This window comes from Rutilus rutilus (genome assembly GCF_951802725.1).
Source record: "Rutilus rutilus genome assembly, chromosome: 8".
NCBI classification, from domain to species: domain Eukaryota; kingdom Metazoa; phylum Chordata; class Actinopteri; order Cypriniformes; family Leuciscidae; genus Rutilus; species Rutilus rutilus.
The window spans coordinates 36,401,967-36,421,893 of record NC_140222.1 but is presented as its reverse complement, the minus strand read 5'-3'; the positions used below and the strand labels follow the sequence as shown (position 1 = coordinate 36,421,893).

Genomic DNA, 19,927 nt, shown 5'->3' with positions numbered 1-19,927 from the left:
GCAATTAAAGAAATTAGTGTCATGATCTTGGCTCTCTCTCGTTTTTTTCCTCCTTCTGGTTTTTTCCCTTTCCCTCGTTCACACACACACACACACACACACACACTCCCTTCCGCCCACACCCATTACTACACGCGCTCATTCTCTCCAGCTTTTTCTCGTCACCCCATCTTCCTCTCCCCTCTCTCCTCACCTGTTTCCCATCTTCTATCATTAGTCTCTCTATTTCTATAGTCCCCTCTTTCTCTTCTCCTCTGTCAGATTATTGCTGACTGTCACGTATGTTACTGATCGCTATCTCTGTCTACAGAGGTCCAGGCCAGTCCTGTCGAGTGTTACACTGTACGTGTGGTATCCACCTCCTGCTATTTTGTTCTCTCTTTGTGCTCAGTTTTCCCTGCTGAGGAGAGTTGCTGTGGGTCCGTGGTCTCGCCAGCATCCCAGCTTTCACCAACTGACCAGATGTTGCAGATCAGCGCTGCTTTCTGTTTGTGATTTAAGTAGAGACCTGCTGTTTTATTGTCTCTCGTTTTCTGTTGGACATTATATTAAGAAGAGACTTGTTTTCTGTCTGCCCATTCGGCCTGCCTTGTTTCTATTAAAAGATATCTGAATCTGTTTCACGCCTTCGGGTCCTATCTATCTCCACATACCTGACAATTAGGATAAAAGTATTGTAATTTGTCACTACTGTAGCATAAAGTAAAATAATATACTTATGAAATATTCATTTTCGTTTATTTTACAGTGCATTTGTTTTACAATGCAATATGCTGAAGCAGTTCAGTGACGGGTCGGTTGCCGGAGATTTTATCCTCTCTCTGAGTCGAAGAGGAAAAACAAGAAGTGTGCATATGATTGTATTTCCAGTGTGAGAGTTTGGAACATGAGAACCAGGTAAAGCCTATAGGTTTTTATGTGTTTTATATGTGTTATGTTTAATGTGAATTTTCATATCAGTTGACTGTGTGAACGCGCACAGGCGTTAAATCGCGTTTTTTACTGATCCGTTATTTAATCAGTAACGGAAAACAAACTTAAATCCATGTATTTACATATCTAACTAAGTCTCTTTTTACTTAAGAGGGAGCAGGTGGTTTTGTTTGTTTGTTAGCAAACATTTTTTTTTTTTTTAACTAGCTACTGCACATGGGTTTTGCTGTCCTAAGTCACGATATCTTTATACATTTTCAGTAGCCTACGTTAATAGTTATTTAACTTATATTTGATCCAATATGACAATGTAGTCATTGCCATATCCTCCGGTCAGGTTGTGTTTTAGTTAATGGCTTTTGACTTTCTCCTTGCAGGACTAACCAATAATTATTAAATTACAGAGCTGCCAACTCTCACGCATTCACCGAGAGACGCGCAATTGACACTTTTCACACGCTCTCACGCCACACATCCATTTCTCACGCACAGAAAAATCGCGAAGCAAGAGGACACAGAGATCGACAGACTAGACAGAGCAGGTTAGTTATGATATAAAAAAAAATCTCAGCTCTCAGATTCTGTCAATTTTATTACGAAATTCAAACAATAAATATCGTTTTGGCGTTTGTAAATGTGACGTGACAGATCCCTAGCGGGCACGTGAACCGATCATCTCTACTAGCTAATAGTAGCCTAAATAAACATTAATGAACAATGTTAAAAGAAACAGTACAACTTACCGAAATGTATATTCATCATACATAATATCGATCAATCAGTGTTTTTCAAACGCGGAAAGGGTCAATAAAACAGCTGGAGAACAATTAGCCTATGTCATATAACATTTACCTCAGGAAAGCCATTTGATGACCATAATATGGGCTATATCACGTTAGTTGGCTATAGAGAGTATATAGAGAGTATTTAGCTAAATATGTGTACTATATTAGGCTACATATTTATTATATTTTTACTTATATCATTAAATAAAGTTGTTATTATAATAAAAAACGCATTATATTTAATTTGAGTTATTTTTAACCTTAAATAATACTACCAGCTGATAAGGTTCTCTCTGTGTTTACAGCATTAGGTGAGATTTTTTTTTTTTTCTTGAGAAAAATGTATGCCTATCTTGTGTACCTAATATTTATCCAAATTAGTCAATATTAAATCAAATCACAAGAATTGAACTGAATTGAAATCCTGAAATTTGTTTCAAGCAATAATAAAAAACGTAGCTTACCAGAAATTATAAACATTGTAACATGTTGTCACTAAACCTAATAAAATTCAGTTTAGTTACTAAAATGTTTTGACAATCACAATACACTTATTGTGATGCAAGATTATTATTATATAGCCTACTGACCAAAATACAGCTCACACCACAACAGGTTTCTGTTTGACTCCGTGCACTTTTGTTTTAATATGTTACAGTTTATAATTGAGCTGTTCTCAGATCTGAGATCTGAAGTATATTTGCATTTTTTTTTCTCCATATTCTTCATAAACTTGACATCTGAATATTAGCATTAAAATGAACTGAAGGTATCAAGATCAAGGTATCAAGGTGAGTTGACAAAACAATATTTTGAGAACTTTATAAGAATTGTTAATCAAGAAATAAGAATAATTCTTTATTCTTCTTTTATAGTATCCAGCTCTTCTGATCTGGCCCTGACATCACTCTGAACCGAAACAGCAACTGTAGCCACACCCACCAGAGCGCACGCGACCAATCAGACGACAGCGGCAGTAAATCTCAACAGGAAACACAAACTGAAGATCTGAAACTGAAGCACTGAAACAGAATATGATTCTGCTGGCTTTAGCATGGGCACATACTGTATATGGGGTAAGTTTCATTTTAAAAAGGCAATATTTTGAACAAAAAGCTGAGAAGTTGAGGCAGATTATACTGGAAATGAAAATGTGACACACCAAGAAATGGTTTCTTTCTTTTTCCACTTGCTTTAATCATGTATTATAACTTTACAAATATTGCACAAATCTCTATCTACAAATAGATCAAGTGCTGGATAAATTGGGTTGGTGGAGCTGTCAATGATGTACTCATGATTTTGGACATTTTCAGTATGAGAAAGAATAATTGATAATAAATATTAGTGAGTTTACATTACCCATAAGGTTGGTTTAAGAAGCACACTTAAATCAGAAGTGTTTAACATTGATGCTTTAGACGCATGCTTCAGAAATCAATCAATCTGATGGTGTTCCAACTCCATGACGCAACATCTTTGCTATGCTGTTATGCAGTGCAGTGACGGGTCGGTTGCCGGAGATTTGATCCTCTCTGAGTCGGAGAAGAAAAACAAGAAGTGTACATGTGATTGTATTTCCAGTGTGAAAGTTTGGAACATGAGAATCAGGTATAGCTTATAGGTTTTTATGTGTTTTATATGTGTTACATGTTTAATGTGAAATTTCAGTAGTAATACAAACAGTAGATTGCTGTTTTCCTCTATAATTAATTATGACTAGTTCTGTAAATTATTAATGACATTATTTAATTTTGTTGTTTGTTAATTTGTTCCAAAAAAGTAGCTTGCTTTAAACTGCAGCACCTCAGTTTCTAATTTTAGATTCTGCTAATATCGCATATCAGTGTGCTATTCATATATCATGTCCTTGTATTGACTCCAAGTTACACTGACCCCAGAGGTATTTCCCTGAATTTTGTATTGTAATGAACTGTAATATGATAAGTATGATTATTTCACTACAATAATATGTATAGGCTTTTTAAATGCAGTTCAGTTTGTAGGCTGTGATTCGGACGTAGGTAATCACATTCTGCTGATATAGAGCCATATTGCACCGCTACGAGTGTGGTATTGAGTTTATACAACGATTCGACGGCACAAGTGAGAAAATAAATAAGAAACAACAACGCAGTGTCTTTAAAAATCCTCTATTGTGCAGAACTACTTTTTTTCAGCCACGGATTTAAATCTCAAGTTTACATTTTGCAACTGCGTGCAAAATTATAATAATACATTTAAAATGTTATTGCTTTTGTTGTTTTGACCCATGTAACCTTTTGTTCAAATAAATAAGCTACCACATTTTTTCACCAACCTGTGAAATTTAAATAAAATAAGAACAAATAAACTTACAAGCAATGACCTTAAACAAATTCAAACGAACAAAGATTAAACAAATAAAATAAACACAGGTCTAACAGTATTCAGGTACAGAAATTGAATAATCAAATGTAAAACAACACTACATAATCTTCACCCTATAAATTAAATACAGAGTAATCCTTGTTAAAGCTAAAAGTGTTTCAGTCAAAAGCTGTGAGTCATTTTCTCTTTGTCTTTTTAGTGGTTTGATTAACATTTTACTGTCAGTTTAAGACCTAATGCACGGATCAAATTGACCAAATCCGATTGTTCAGCTTTTCACATTTAAATCTACATATTTGTAATAATTACCCCAGGACATTATTTACCTTTATAAAGGCCAAATTCTTACATTTGATCAGTAAATTCAGTTAAAATAAGACAAGGCAATCAAATGAAACAATTTACACTGCAAAATTACAACTTTAAATAAATAACCATATGTTATGAGATTGATGTTTTAAATAAATGTTTAAAGGGTTAGTTCACCCAAAAATGAAAATTCTGTCAGTAATTACTCACCCTCATGTTGTTCCAACCGCGTAAGACCTTCGTTCATCTTCGGAACACAAATTAAGATATTTTTGATGAAATCTGAGCCATGTCTCACTCCTCCATAGGCTTCTATGTGACCGAAACTTGCTGGCCCAGAAAAGTTATTAAAGAGATCGTTAATATAGTCCAAGTGGCTACAGTGGTTCAATCTTAAGTATATCAAGCGACGAGAATACTTTTTGTGCGCAAAAACAAACAAAAATAACGACTTTATTCCACTATTCATTTCCTTCTCTCTGGACCTCTAGTTGGTTCGCGTAGTGTTTTTGCGCAGCGCGTCTGTGTTACACGTCACCACGTAGGCTCACTATTGGCCGACGCCGGTCATGTGTGTGTTGCGTGATGACGTGCAACACAGACGCGCAGCGCAAACACACTACGAGGCCCAGAGAGAAGGAAATGAAAAGTGGAATAAAGTCGTTATTTTTGTTTGTTTTTGCGCACAAAAAGTATTCTCGTCGCATGATAAACTTAATGTAGAGCCACTGTAGTTACTTGGACTATTTTAACGATGTTTTAATAACTATTCTGGGCCGGTGAGTTTCGGTCACACTGGAAGCCTATGGAGGAGTCAAAATTCTGTCAGATTTCATCAAAAATATCTTAATTTGTGTTCCGAAGATGAACGAAAGACTTACATGGTTGGAACAACATGAGGGTGAGGAATTACTGACAGAATTTTCATTTTTGGGTGAACTAACCCTTTAATATATATATACAAAACGAAACGAAAAAAAGTGTCTAAAATGTAAGTAGCCTAACTTAATATTAACTAGGCTAGGCTACTTGTTTATTGAACTATAAATTTAACGTAACATTTGGAATTAATATAACATTCAACAAAACAGCTCCCTTGGTCATGTTATGTTACTTAACTATATCTTGTGTTATAAAAAAATTTTTTAAACTCAACATTTTTACCCCAGTAGCTTTTTCGTTTTGATTTCTCCACGAAAGTCTCTCACAGAGACAGGCAGCGCGCCCTCTCTGTAGGCATGTTTACATTAGCAGATGAGTTGCCATGAGAACGACTAACATCTCTCTCTTTTCATACAGATTACATAAACAGAGCATATTTGTTTTCATTTTGAATTAGATAATTTAATAGCAGAGACTTAAATGTTTGTAAAGCTATATTGCTTATGCCTGTGTGACTAGTATTAACTGAGTTTTGTTTTAGTTTAGAGACGTGCTCCAGAAAAAAAGTTCACGGAGACAAAGAGGCAGAAAGCATACCCTGTTTATTTTCTTTATTTTACAAAAGCACAATGTTTTGTTTCGATTGTAAGTGGACACATAAAAAATATACATTTAAAGGGGCTATATGTAGTTTTCAGCGGCCTCTAGCTGTGATGTTTCAGATTGCAGCCAATACAAAGCGGAGGTTTCTCCATGATTCAAAAGCCCTGCCGATGTTGATCCGTGTTTTCGTCCGAAGTTGATCCGATTCACGTTTGGCCTGACGAGCTTCAGCAGATAAAACTTTTTTTGTTTTTTATCATTATGTGGAGTTTGTGTTGGAGTCTGTGTTGTGCTGGGAGCAGGTCGTTTCTTAGTGTTAGCAGACTCCATGTCATACGTTGCAGTGTCGTCGCTGTTGAGTGTAAAGTCAGTAGACGAGGCGAGAGGCTCGGGAGCGCGCATGCAGGTCTCAGTCACGTCACTGGATTTCGCAGTAAATCCGACCCGGAGCCTTCACCTAGAAATAGGAATTTGCTTTCAGAGGTAATAGCAAAACCCGCCAAGTGGATCATTTTAATGTGAGATTACAACCCCTTCACACATAGGCAATAAAAAAAGGATTCATTTTAGTAGGAAAAACTACATATAGCCCCTTTAACAGTTTATTTTTTCATATTTCTTAAGTCTGTATGACCATAAATGACAGAGTATTTTAAAGGAGAACTTGGTAACTTTTTTAACTTAATAAAACTGTCTAGAAATCATTTGGATGGTTAAACAACCTGTTCTGGTGATATTGGTGACTTTCCCCGCTCCCCCCAGCGTTCCCAGGCGGAAAACCAACCTTGCAACTTGGGGACTACCGTCCCGGCAAGATAGAAATTGGAAGTCTCGTGAGAAGCGAGAACTAGAACGAGAACGAGCGCAAAACACAAATTGCTTTACGGCAATTCGACATAAACACCCACGCATGTATGATGTATTACCAGATTACCCACCTCGGCAGACATAGCTCCACACGATACAGTTGGCTTGCTCCGATCATAACAAACGCACATGAGCAGCGGTAGAGAGGGGGAGGAGGCCACCGCAAGTGAGTTTTTTACGACTGTGTTGTGAAATATACGCCCCCCCCACAGCTGAAGGGGGAGCTCGTGGGGAAAACATGCGACAACAAAAGGGAAAATCAGCGAAGAAGTGACTAGAGTTCGCTAGAGTTACAGAGTTCTCCTTTAAGTCTATTTTGCTGCTATGTGAAAAAATCCAGCAAATCGCGCCGGCGCATTTGTCGACCCCAGAGGATTAACTTTAGCCTACTAGGAAGAAACATAAATTGTGACTAAAAATATATGCTCACTAACATCAAGATGCCGCTGCAGTGATGGAGTCCATGCAGGAGGAGCAGCGTTTGGCACTGTGTCGCTGTTGCAACCAGCAACTACTACACCTACATCCCATCCTAACCACTGTACTAAATACAGATAAAGCTAATGCTAAAAATCTACGCTAACTTGAAGCTATCCTAACTGATGCAATACTATGCTACTAACTAAGCTTCTAACAATACTACACTAACTGCAAATTAACTACCTAGGCTACATGAAATAAACTATATAAATGCTATGCTGACTAGATGCTAATATACGCTATCCTGATAATTTTCAATACTCGCAATTCCAACTCCTGACTCGCTACAGTGGTTTTGATGGAACAAGATGTTTTTATACCAGGGGCTGCCAAGGGCATAGTGAGCTGGTATCTGCTTATGTCACAGAGTACCACAACTGCCAATAGGAAAATTCAACTGCAGTAGCCACCGTTCAACCTGAAGAGGGCAGCACTCAGATGTTTTTACACCATATATTGTAGAATTAAAACACTTTATACCCAAATGTCAAAAAATGTACTCGAATCAATGAACAGCACTAATAAAGCCCCAGTCTTACAAATCATTAACTAAAAAAAGTTGTTTTAGGGTTTAGTTACCCTTTAAATAAACACACGGACACATGTGTCACCGCTAGGGCCGAGGACAACCACCACTCCGGAGGGACAGATTGGTCCAGAGGCCAGGACCTTCAGATGGCAGACAGCAGACCAACGTAAGTAGTGGACAGGATACAGGTAAGGATCGACAGACGGTTTTCTCTTCTCACAGGACAGCATCAGATAACTGAGTGTCACCTCTCTTTCACAGGACAGCAGGGATTGGACGGAGGACCAGGACCTTTTGGTGGAGAGCAATGACCAGTATATGGTAGGCAGAAGGCAATGACCATCAGATGGAATGCAGTAGTCAGCAGTAGGTGGTGGGCAGGGTACAAGGGACTACAGGTGGGTGGCAGCAGACAGTGGGCTTTCTCTTTTCACAGGACAGCATCAAATAACTGGGTGTCACCTTCCAGAGCAGAGCAGCGATGGCAAAATGCAGTGGCGGATAACAGGTTCTCTATGTTCACAGAACGACAGTGGTGAGTACAGAATCCAGCAGTTAACAACTGAGTCTTCTTACCACAGAACAGCGATGGCAGAATGCAGTGGCGAATAGCAGTTTCTCTATGTTCACAGAACAACAGTGGTGAGTACAGAATCCAGCAGTTAACAACTGAGCCTTCTTACCATGGGGCAGCGATGGCAGCATGCAGTGGCGGATAGCAGTTTCTCTATGTTCACAGAACAACAGTGGTGAGTACAGAATCCAGCAGTTAACAACTGAGCCTTCTTACCATGGGGCAGCGATGGCAGAATGCAGTGGCGAATAGCAGTTTCTCTATGTTCACAGGACAACAGTGGTGAGTACAGAATCCAGCAGTTAACAACCGAGTCTTCTTACCACAGGATAGCGAGGGCAGTATGCAGTGGCGGATAACAGGTTTTCTATGTTCACATTAATTCTTGGTACTCCACCAGACTAGACGGTCTCCGACTAAGCTTTCAGAGTGCTGGTAACATCAAACGTTCAAACACTCGTGGATGTATCAAACCACTTTAAATATTCAACATGCTCACTTCAATCGTCAGACACTGCAATGACACACCGCTTAACAGTGAAAAGTGTACCTTCACTTCAGCTCGTCGGGGCCGGCAGATCCACTATGATGATACTTTCAAAAGGGAGACACCAAGTTCGACCAACAATCTGCAATTCAGACCCCACTCGTTTCCCTCGCCACGCCAACCGTCTTTACTTCCGCTGCCGTCCTGCCGCCTCTGCCTCTCGTCTTCTCGTAACCTCGACTTTGATCACGACCGCTCTGCTTGCCTGCGCCATCTCTCTTTTCAAACCGCCACACACCCTCACTCGTTCCCAACACACGCTCAAATAGCCACTTGATTATCCACTGCAGCTGTTGCCCATCAATATGGAAGTGTTACACCGGAACTGTTTCCCCAAGGGAACTCGTTACGTTCGTCGTAGTTCCTATTTGTCACCCGGTGACACATGCTTTTAGGTTTCAACTCTGTGAACTCAATAGCACCCTCTAGTGACAGATACTTGAAACAACCCTAGTAATCCTGATACGTGACATCCCCCTTTTCTTGGATATAAAATCACATCATCACTCAACTGGAAATGTTTTCAAGACTAAATTCTATAATAACTCAATGAACATATCTTGAACTTCTTCAGCCCATTATATTAACATTGTTTTATTTTTTTCTTCTTTTTTTCACAATACTCTCAACATTTTCATTTTCCACTGAAGACATATTAACAAACAGCTAAATGTGTTCCATCAAGTTTATCAAAATGCAGATATACGGGCCTATGCCTCTACAGCTGCTTAACTTTCCTCATCGTTTCCTCATTGTTTCTGTGGTATGATCAAACAATCAAACATCTATAGCATTTATTCCTTTCAGTCTATGATATAATCAGACAACTTCTTGGGCAATCATCTAGCCCTTTGGGGTCTGTCCTGTTTTGGTGTGTTTGGCAAATCCGCTTTGGGGTTCAGATCATGTTAGTTGGAGTTAGGATAAAAGCTCATGTTCTTTCATGTTCTGTTATATCTGTTCACATTCAGTTCCTAAATCTGCAGTTTCGTTGGTGTTGAATCTTTTAACATGAATATTGTTCCGTGTGTATCTTGCCCCAGTGGGTGATTCTACAGTCACCTGATTTCTAGTTTTGCTCATGACCTGGTGCGGGATTAGATTGGGATTGTAAATGTATCCATCTTATCTTGTTGCACAAGCACTTGTCTGCATATCTCTTTGCTTTTGATTTTTGTTCTTCATCCCTATCGCATACTTGTTGATCTTTGCATGCCTCTGAAAGGTTGGGAAATTTTCCTTGAATCTTTCTGTTAAAAAGCAATTCAGCTGGGCTTTTTCCTGTCGTTGGATGTTCAATATTTCTATACACAGTGACATATTTCCTCAGCTCTTATTTCCAATCAAGTCCTTCAGCCTGTGCAATTCGGATTATTTTCATTAACAATGAGTTTTGGTGTTCCACCTCCCCATTAGCCTGAGCCCATTTGGGAGTAGTTTTCACATGTTTAATGCCATTGCTCCCACAGAACACACTAAACCGATCAGATCTGAACTGAGGTGCTTGATCTGACCTACATGTAACAGGTAGCCCGTGTCTACTAAATATAGACTCCAGGCTATGATTTTTTTCGGATGTTGTCAACATCAGTACATCATATTCATAGTAGCAAACATAATAATCCACCACAACAAGTATGGAGTGACCAGTTGGGAGTGGGCCTAACAGGTCTATGGCCGAATCCTGCCACGGTCCATCTGGCAGTGGTGTGGGCCTTAGTGTTTCAGGTGCATCTGGCCTGGATACCACCTGGCACCCATGACATGACTTGCAGTACTTCTCTGCGGCTTTATCCATACCCGGCCACCACACTTTGGATCGGAGGTGCTGTTTAGTGCCCACAATACCTAAGTGTCCTTCGTGCACTTAAGCCAATGCCCTAGGTTGTCATGCTTTTGGTACCACTATGCGTCTTCCACGGAGGACCAAATGGCCAATACAGCACAGCTTATTGACTATTGGAGCATATGCTTTACCGTTCTCAAAGTGTCCGCTGTTAACTGCAAAACGCACTTCTTTCAATTCTGGGTCGCTCTCAGAGGCCTCTTCTACCTCTCTGGTAGAGGCACCTCCCACTGCCCTCACTTTACGGGCAACAGCGCCCTAAGATACTTAAAACAACCCTAGTAATCCTGATACTTGACACTTCCCTTGTTATTTTTTTATCACTAGAGTTTTAAGCTACTTGTCCGGGTGGTCAAGTAAAATTCTCTTTCACTTGATTTATAAATAAATCATGTCCCTGTAAAATAAATAGCCTATACACATGTATTTTTTATGTCTATGCGGGAAATTACCGATCCATTTCACTTTGTCCAATGAAATTTCAGCTTATTTTACCACATGACAGATGGGCGTCGATGAATTATGGAATATAGAAACGACACACTAGCTTTGATTAATGATGAAAAGGTTTAAAAATCGTAATTGTTTAGCTTATTTTTTCCTGCAGTCGAGCCACAGACATCAAAGAGTTCCCGACCGCTGATGTAAGAAGGCAGTTTGGTCACAATTATGGATGTGGGATTACTGATAGAAACATAATTTATTTTTACAATGAGCAGAATAATAACATCAAAAAGCAAAAAATATATAGAAGGTGGTGTCAGTCAAGTCCGAAGACACACACCACCCATAGCAACGCGTCATGTCAATGATTTCTCAGACTGACAGATACATAAAAATATATGGGAATTTTCAGATTTTGAGCACTTTGTTACTGTTCTGTACACATTGTCATTTTGATTATAATTCAAGTGCATTGTTTTATTGACCACAATATTAATGATGATAATTGTTGAGAGGGGCACTTTTGATTAGTTTTGAAGAAGGGCAGGTGCTTGAGGACCTAAAGCTCTCCTCTGCTCTGCTGCAGTAGTTTGTGCTGTGGCATTGCAGCAAAAATGCTGCAGTTTTACAGGTCAGCACTGAATCAGCTAAGCTATTCTGGAAACGAATCAATAACACTTAAAGGGATAGTTAACCCAAAAATGAAAATTCTGTCATCATTTACTCACCCTCAAGTTGTTCCAAACCTGTATGAGTTTCTTTGTTCTGCTGAACACAAAGGAAGATATTTGGAAGAATGTTTGTAATCAACAGATCTCGGTCCCCATTGACTTCCATAGTAGGAAAAAAATATACTATGGTAGTCAATGGGGACCGAGATTTGTTTGGTTACAAACATTCTTCCAAATATATTCCTTTGTGTTCAGCAGAACAAAGAAACTCATACAGGTTTGGAACAACTTGAGGGTGAGTAAACAATGATAGAATTTTCATTTTTGGGGGAACTATCCCTTTAAAGCATTTGTGATGTGTATACCTGGTGCAAATAGTCACTTTCGTAATGTTAGTTATCTGCTGTACTTTCTTTTTTTTTTTCTTTTTTTTTTCTTTTTTTTTTTTACAGCTTCTGTATCTGTGTGTTTGCAGTATTGATTAACAAAGGTGAGTGTTGCATGAAAACCACATTTTCTGTCATTTTCATTTTCTAAGCCTGACTTTTATAAAATGCATCAGTAAATGAATGTTGTTGTTGTCCTTAATCCTTAATTCTCTCTTGTTTTCAGCATGTCTGCAGGCCACTGTTGAGGGTAATATTGGAGGCTTCGCTGTCTTGCCTTGTTCTTCCATTGACAATGGCTTTAAACATGAAGATATAACGGTTTATTGGAGACATAACAGCAGCCAAAATGTTTATGACATATTTGAGGGTAAAGGTTCAGTAGAGAAGCAGGATCCGGCATACAAGAACAGAGCTGAAACCTTTCCTAATGAGTATATGAAAGGAAACTTCTCACTCAAACTCAACAAACTTCAATACAGTGATGCAGGAAAGTACGTCTGCTACATCACAAAGGCACATCAAAATCCAAGCACACAGCTTTTCATCAAAGGTATGTCTTAATGTATTTATTTAAAAATACAATGTTAATGACTGATTTAACGAAAAATTCTCTAAATGTTTTTGTGATGTTTTTGTCTTACAGGCAGAGGAAACCATGGAGCAAAAGCAATAGCAGAGGGGATTGTGTTTTCAATTCTACTTAATATTCTACAATTTATTTGAATGAAGAAAGAATATGCTGTGTTGTGTGTGTATCAGCCGCATGTACACTACAGATGCAATGACAGTAGCTCAGCTGATGCATGAGTGAATGGGCATTCAATAGAGGGTATGCATTGACGTATCTTTCCCGCGAAAACACACTCCCTCAGCTGGACTGACTGGCAGAAGAGCTGCTGCATGACTGGATTTAATAGGGGAAACTGCAAAATCGTGAGTAAAACAAACAATTATCAATTTAAACTAAAGGTTGGACTCGATATAGTGCTCCTTACCACTTACCCAAAATCCAGTGATCCATGGATATTGACATGCAGCCAGGAATCATGTTTCCTGACATTTATATGTGCTGATTTCGACGTCTGGGAAATATGTAAAGAAAATTTGCCTGTGAACGCTTTATATAAATAAAATATAAATAGGTAGGTCTAAATATGGGTGATCACTCATTGTCCAGCCCTAAAACTTGTATAGTTTTTTGTCAGTGTTTATTTAAAAACATCCGATTATGCTTAATAAGCCGACAGCGCATGTAGTCATGTAAACGCGGAAACCCGTTTTCTTTAATCGGAGTAGGGTCATAACCGGCTTAAGCATAACCCGGTCGACACAGGTAGTTCCCTTTCGAGAGGTCGCTCGTATTGCGTAAATTAGCCTACGCTATGGGAAAAACTCCTTTTCTCGAAAATATTGAAGCGTAAGCTAACTCGCGCAATACTCGTTCCCTACTCTCAGGGAGCCGAGGTTACGCTAGTAGTAACCGAGACTTTTTTTTTACTCATTAACCTGCTTTGTAACCTCCAAAACAAAGAAAGGATACAAATTGATGATTGCCCTATAAAATATTTACAAGGATTAAAAAACCTTAAACCAAACATAAAACACAAATTACAAATAGAAAATAAATCTTAAAACCAAATCTCCCTATTAAATAATAAATTAATATCAGTGCCTGTATTCTCAAATATATCTGCTTAATTCTCTGAGCCACCAATCAACACCATTCCCATAAGAACACCAAAACAGAAAACAAATACAAACATGTTAAAACTAGGGATGCTCATTTCGATTAATTTTCCCGACCGACAACCGGCACTCTTTAATCGATTATTAACCGTTAACTGATAAGATTCCAAATAAAAATGACGCGTATCTGTGACCCTTTAAAAAAATAGTTTTTTATTTTAAAGTGCAAAGTGCAAACAGCAGCATACAGAACAGATCAACAACAGAACCTGGATTCAGTTTAAATTTTCACGCACCTGCAGCATTTCTGACAGTGAGAGAAAAACAGAACAAAATAATACAAATAAAAAACAAAATAGGCCTACACTAAATATATTTTTTAAACTTAAATAATTAACAAATTAAGATGACAGAAAGAAAACACTGAATCCGTTTGAACAAAGCTTTCAAAAACCGGATTTTTTTTTTTCCTTTAGACTAAGATTTTTCGTTAAATAAAAATAGCAGCCCTACCTCAACACCTTGTCTAATTTTTATTTAATAAAAGCAACATATCAATCAACGTGATGTGGGGTCAGTCTGGAGCGCAGCCTGTTGACAGTCAAACGCGAAGTGTATATTCGCATCGCGTTATTTACTCGCTCTAGATTACTCGCGGGATGTTTTTCTTGTTTTTCGCGTCACTCGTGAATAAAAATATACCGCGCAAAGGAGTGTGTCATCATCATCAACAACAACACAATTTCTTTCTGCCATAATTTTCCCGTCATGTCTGAAATAAATGATATTGCTGCTCTGTACTTGTTGTGGAAGTCCCAAATACGGAGGAAAGCCAAACCACGACGTGTCGGTTCACATCACCATCCAGAGGCGCACTCAACTCGGTGAATTTCACCTCTTCACGCAAATTTTCTGCTCGAGTTGAAATTTATCAACTTGTCTTGCGTGGAAGACGCGATTGAGGCCATTATCGAGCTTTTGCGGCAAACGCGTCGCCCAATTCGCGTCATTCGCGTCTTTGCATTGACTTTGTTTGTAATCTACTCGCGCAAATAATTAAATTCGCGTTTGGTGTGAACACGCCATTAGACCCGCGGCTGAAAACACCCTCTCCTATGGGACGGATCGATGTCCCGGGAATACACAGGTAACGTCTCGCTAGAAACGCGTGTGGTTGCGCGTGTCTACGCGCTCCGTGAGTTAATAAATATAAGCTATATAGTTTTTTATTTTTAAACCATGCAGCAAAAAAAAAAAAAAAGAAGCTTAAAAAAAAACGTTTTAAACCGTTTAACTGATAGTATTAATCGGTCAAAATTTTTACTTTCGGTTAACGGTTAAACGGTCAATATGAGCATCCCTAGTTAAAACTAGACAAACTCACTATAGTCCTCATAAATCACAACCCTTACCCTCCCACTTCAGTTCTATAATCAACTTGGTTTTTCATCTGCTATTACACAGCCTTGAAAGACACCAAACAGCTTTTCCTGCTTGACACATGGTACCACAAAGAGGAAGTCTAAACAGTTTGGTTTCCCTTTATAGCGTCTTAACTCATGGGATTTGTAGTCCATCTAATTTGTAGTCCTTCCCCTTCTACCCCATTACATAGGGTTACGATAGGTATAAGATGGAGTAAGATAGGATAATTAGACGCGCAATATCAGGAGACAATGACTTATGGAGTGGGTCAGACATGATTTTGACCACTTCATTAAGTTTTGTTTAGAAAGCCTTTCTTTAAAGTATTTCATTTTGTATAAATTGTATCTTAATTTGAATCGATGTTTCATCAACCAATTGCCTGGATTATAAGAAGCAAATACAGCAGCCACTAAAATCAGGACGTTGAGGCGCGGGCACGATTGCACGTGAACTGAAGCTTGTCTCATAAATGAACCGAAACTCTACTAGGCTACTTGCCTCACATACATGAGAAATATATTTATGGAAAGCTTTAAATGTCTACTTTTAAACAAAACAATTAAAACCGAAAATAAACAGCTACTCTCTGCTTATGTAATCCAAAAAAAATAGCATTTTTCTATAGGCACGTTCACAATACTCCGAAAGATGGCGAGTCAGCATCGTCAAATTCATCTTTGCAGCCGACACTGACACAGAAAACACCAGTTTATTAATAAACAATTAAAATGTCTCCTTGCTATATTTGACACATTCATAATCATTACTTTTGCCGGTTCTTTGCGGCAAACTTCATGCGTGCGCTTGAGTGCGGAATAGGCTTATTGTGGTTTAGTCTCTCCAGTATATATATTTAACTAATTCAATTAATATAAATATGCGATTAGTCAACTAATGGCTTAAATGAACAACTACAAATTAACAGCCCTACTTATTTCACATATTTTCGAACCAGTGTTGGCAGCGTCACCCTCTGGTTACATGAATGCATGTAATACATGTCTTATTAAAGAAAATATGGATTAAAATAGTAAATAAAAAAGTGCCAGTAAAACAATAAAGCAGGGTACGGTTACCCTGCTTTAACATGTTAAATTAAAGGCTATATTTTTTATATATTGCTATAGCAACGAGCTACACTTTGCACAAGTGCATCTGACTGACAGATAGGCCTAAATCATGCGATCTTATTTCACTGTTGTTGCTAATGTTGAGGTTATTTCAGCTTCGAACAAAGTTTGCTTGTACATTTAGTTTAACTCCATGGTTAAAGAGGGCCAGCTAAAGCATTAAACTCAACTGTGTGCATGCATTTTAGATACTTACATTGTTCTTGCTCCATCCATGCAATTTTAAATCAGAATATGAGCATAGCTCACTTACATTCACTAAAATATTGAAATGTTAGCGATACCAATTCAAAATACGAGCACCAGTGATTGAATGTCAATTTGTCAAAGCGTGGTTTGAACGCTCCGCCCCCCAGCTGAATTGGAAGTTTTGATTGGTTTAGCACCCGAGTCAGACCTGTCTGTGATTGGCTGAAGCGCTTCAGACCTGTCTGTGATTGTCTGAAGCGCAGGGCTCCACTACCCTGGAAATTTATAGGTCTGGATTTCCAGGCTCCACCGCAGTAGTTTAAAAAGTGTCTGTGAAAAAAACAGCTCGCCTGTTGCTCCGTCAGCACCTTTGTCAAAGTACTTTTGGTGAAAAATAAATGTAGAGAAGTTGAATACTTTATTTTTATTCTATTCAAGTAAGAGTAAAAGTACCACAATTTAAATATACTCAAGAAAGTAGAAAACATTGAAAAATCGACTCAAGTACTGTAACGAAAGTATTTGTAATTAATTACTCTCCACCTCTGGCTGTAAGTTTCCCGCTGACATGTTGCAAGCTTTATTTTAACATCAACCGACAACAAATGAAATACTCAGAGTCAGATCCGCAAATGATTGTTTTGTCGTCACACAGGGTCATGGCCTGATTCATTAATACAGTCATGTAAACTCGGTTTACTTGCGTTATCAGCTTACTGGTGTGCATGTAAACGTGCTCAATGACAACTGCAAATCCACCTTTCACTGCCTGGAGTCAAGTTGTTTCTATGAATAGCAGCGATCCATTTGCTGCTCTGTTCTGTAGCTTTCGGCAGTCTGTAAAAATATACCTCAGATTTCTTTTCAAATGTATTTGTACAGTCAATCGCAAAGCTCTTTCCCGTTTTAGATGTGTTTTGTGTGTTTTTCGCGGCATTCACGCTGAAAACCAATGCTGCCGCTCAGTATTTTTGCCACTCAGTGGGCGTGACCGCAATCACTCCAGCTGACGGTGACGTCACGCGCATACCCTCTATATCCAGGTTTTTTTAATTGCCTGATTCAAATGCAATGATGTCATTGGCCAGTGACGGCCCGTGACGTGTCTACGGGTGCGACCGCGAGTACAAGAGGGTGTACACATCATCAACTTCTTTGTCTTAAGCAGACTGATGTTTCGCCCCCCTTCTAAGGGAAGCATGGTATATATACGTAACCTGAGATGTTTTATAGGCTGAGCAAGTATATTTTTTCTAAAAAGTTATTTGCATTATTATATATATATATATTTTTTTAAAGAATTGTAAACTGCTTATCAACATTTATAGAGTGTTAAGGGCTAGGATTTCTTATATAAATACTGACAGGAAAGTTTTTATTTTAATTGATTGAATTTGATTTTTTGTAATACTTTGACGTGTAATTTAGTCATTTTATTAGTTTTTGGAGTTAGTTGGTGTTTGTTTGTTTGTTGTTTCACCCCTGAAGTCATGCTGCTGTAAACAAGAGTTTTAGGTAACACTTTATTTTACAGTGTCCTTGTTACAAATGTTGCATTTAGCATAGTAATAATAGTAAATTATGCATAATTACATGCAACTAATCCTCAACCAAATCCTAATCCTACCCTAACCCTATAGTAAGTACATGTAGTTGCTTAATATTACTCAGTACTTAAATATATAATTACACTGTAACAATGACACCTTAAAATAAAGTGTAACCGAGTTTTGTTGTCCGTTGCAGTTCATGTTGTTCCTCGATCGAAACTTTATTTGAGCACCGATGTGAATTTTATAAGTTGGTGGACTACCTTTTATTTTTAATGCAGAGTTTGTCTTGTTGCTATTTTCTCCACTATAATTGACTATTTTTCTTAGCAGAAACTTGAAGCTGACCTGGGTACAAATAAGCTAATAAAAACAATATTTCATGTTTCCAAATATTTATTTGGTATGTAATAAGTGTGATAATGTAGAGTGAGCTGGTCATTATGACAAAATAAACCCTTTCGAGGTTATACATGTCCCCTCTGCTTTGTTTTGAGCTCTTGATCACACAGTAGTAGTTTATTCTGGGATATTGTTATACAGCATAAATTACAGTTACACACCAAATGTGAATTTTGCTTTTACTCTTTCCCCGCCATGGACAGAATCTCCCGGTAATCCATGTTTTCACTGTTCTACGGTTTGGGGCGCTATTATCCGTCTTCTGAAAGAGTACAGAATCTCCTGATCAAAACACAGGTGAAAAAGCATTGCTTATGCACATGTAAGCCAACGCAATCATCAAACACTCAACAGCATATAAATCAAAACTGCTTAATGTCAGTTGTGCAATCTGTAGGCCATTTAGGGGGCTGTGCATTATGTCATTTGTGAAATATGTATATTATCGGGATTGTGCAATATGTCAGTTGTGCATTTTGTAGGGTAGGGGGGTTGTGCATTATCTCATTGTGCAATATGTATACCATTGAGTATATGCAATATGTATACCATCGGGGATGTGCAATATGTATACCATCGGGATGTGCAATATGTATACCATTAAAGATGTGCAATATATATACCATTGAGGATGTGCAATATGTATACCATTGAGGATGTGCAATATGTATACCATTGAGGATGTGCAATATGTATACCATTGGGATGTGCAATAAAAGACTGTGAAGCTTTGGGGGTGTTGATGGACTCAATCTACTTCATCCATGTTTTGATCATCATTCTGAATCCGATCTGAGCAATTTTCTGAGCTTTTTGCTCCAACTGTCGTTAAAATAAAAATGAATGCGTGAAGCTAGAATAAAAAGTTTTTTGTTGTTGTTGTTGTTGTTTAAAAACAGAGACTGCTCTTTCTTTTGATATATTGTATATTCAGATATTCATACAACAAAATATTCTGGGGGCCATGACAATTTTATGAAAATGATGACAAATGCTGGCAGTGGCTTGCAAAAAAAAAAAAAAATACTGGCGTGGAAAGAGTTAAAACAAAACGATGGTCTAAAATCTTTGTGGTCAGCTGATAGCTATAAGTCAGATACCTCTGTGTAGAATATGAGTTATAGTGCTGTAACATTAAAGGTTTGGCAAGTTCGTCTCAGTAGTATGAACTCCCGAGGACGGGATGATGCTGTCTGGTCATTCTGTAAATAGAACAGCAGCAGAGATGGTCTTATTAGGAGATACAAGGGTCTGTGGCTCTAGCATTGGTGAAAGCATAATGGCCAACTCTGATCACATGTGCCTCGATAACC

The 19,927-nt window shown here is 38.2% G+C and overlaps 1 protein-coding gene across 4 annotated transcripts; it reads left to right on the top strand.

Moving 5' to 3' along the window:
- The first annotated feature begins 884 nt into the window (after positions 1-884).
- LOC311295364 (V-set domain-containing T-cell activation inhibitor 1-like) lies at positions 885-19,349 on the top strand. Of its 4 annotated transcripts, XM_084416713.1 has the most exons (9): positions 2,729-2,794; positions 3,217-3,329; positions 7,847-7,924; positions 8,020-8,079; positions 8,195-8,293; positions 8,391-8,614; positions 12,293-12,330; positions 12,453-12,779; positions 12,873-19,349. In XM_084416713.1, exons 6-9 carry the CDS (start codon positions 8,550-8,552, stop codon positions 12,950-12,952), a joined length of 510 nt encoding a protein of 169 aa, XP_084272839.1. In that variant the 5' UTR covers positions 2,729-2,794; positions 3,217-3,329; positions 7,847-7,924; positions 8,020-8,079; positions 8,195-8,293; positions 8,391-8,549; the 3' UTR covers positions 12,953-19,349. The 4 variants fall into 4 exon arrangements, with proteins under 4 accessions (XP_084272840.1, XP_084272838.1, XP_084272839.1 ...); XM_084416712.1 differs by having other exon boundaries at positions 2,716-2,794; positions 8,020-8,507; XM_084416711.1 differs by lacking the exons at positions 7,847-7,924; positions 8,020-8,079; positions 8,195-8,293; positions 8,391-8,614 and having other exon boundaries at positions 2,735-2,794.
- Positions 19,350-19,927: the final 578 nt, after the last annotated feature.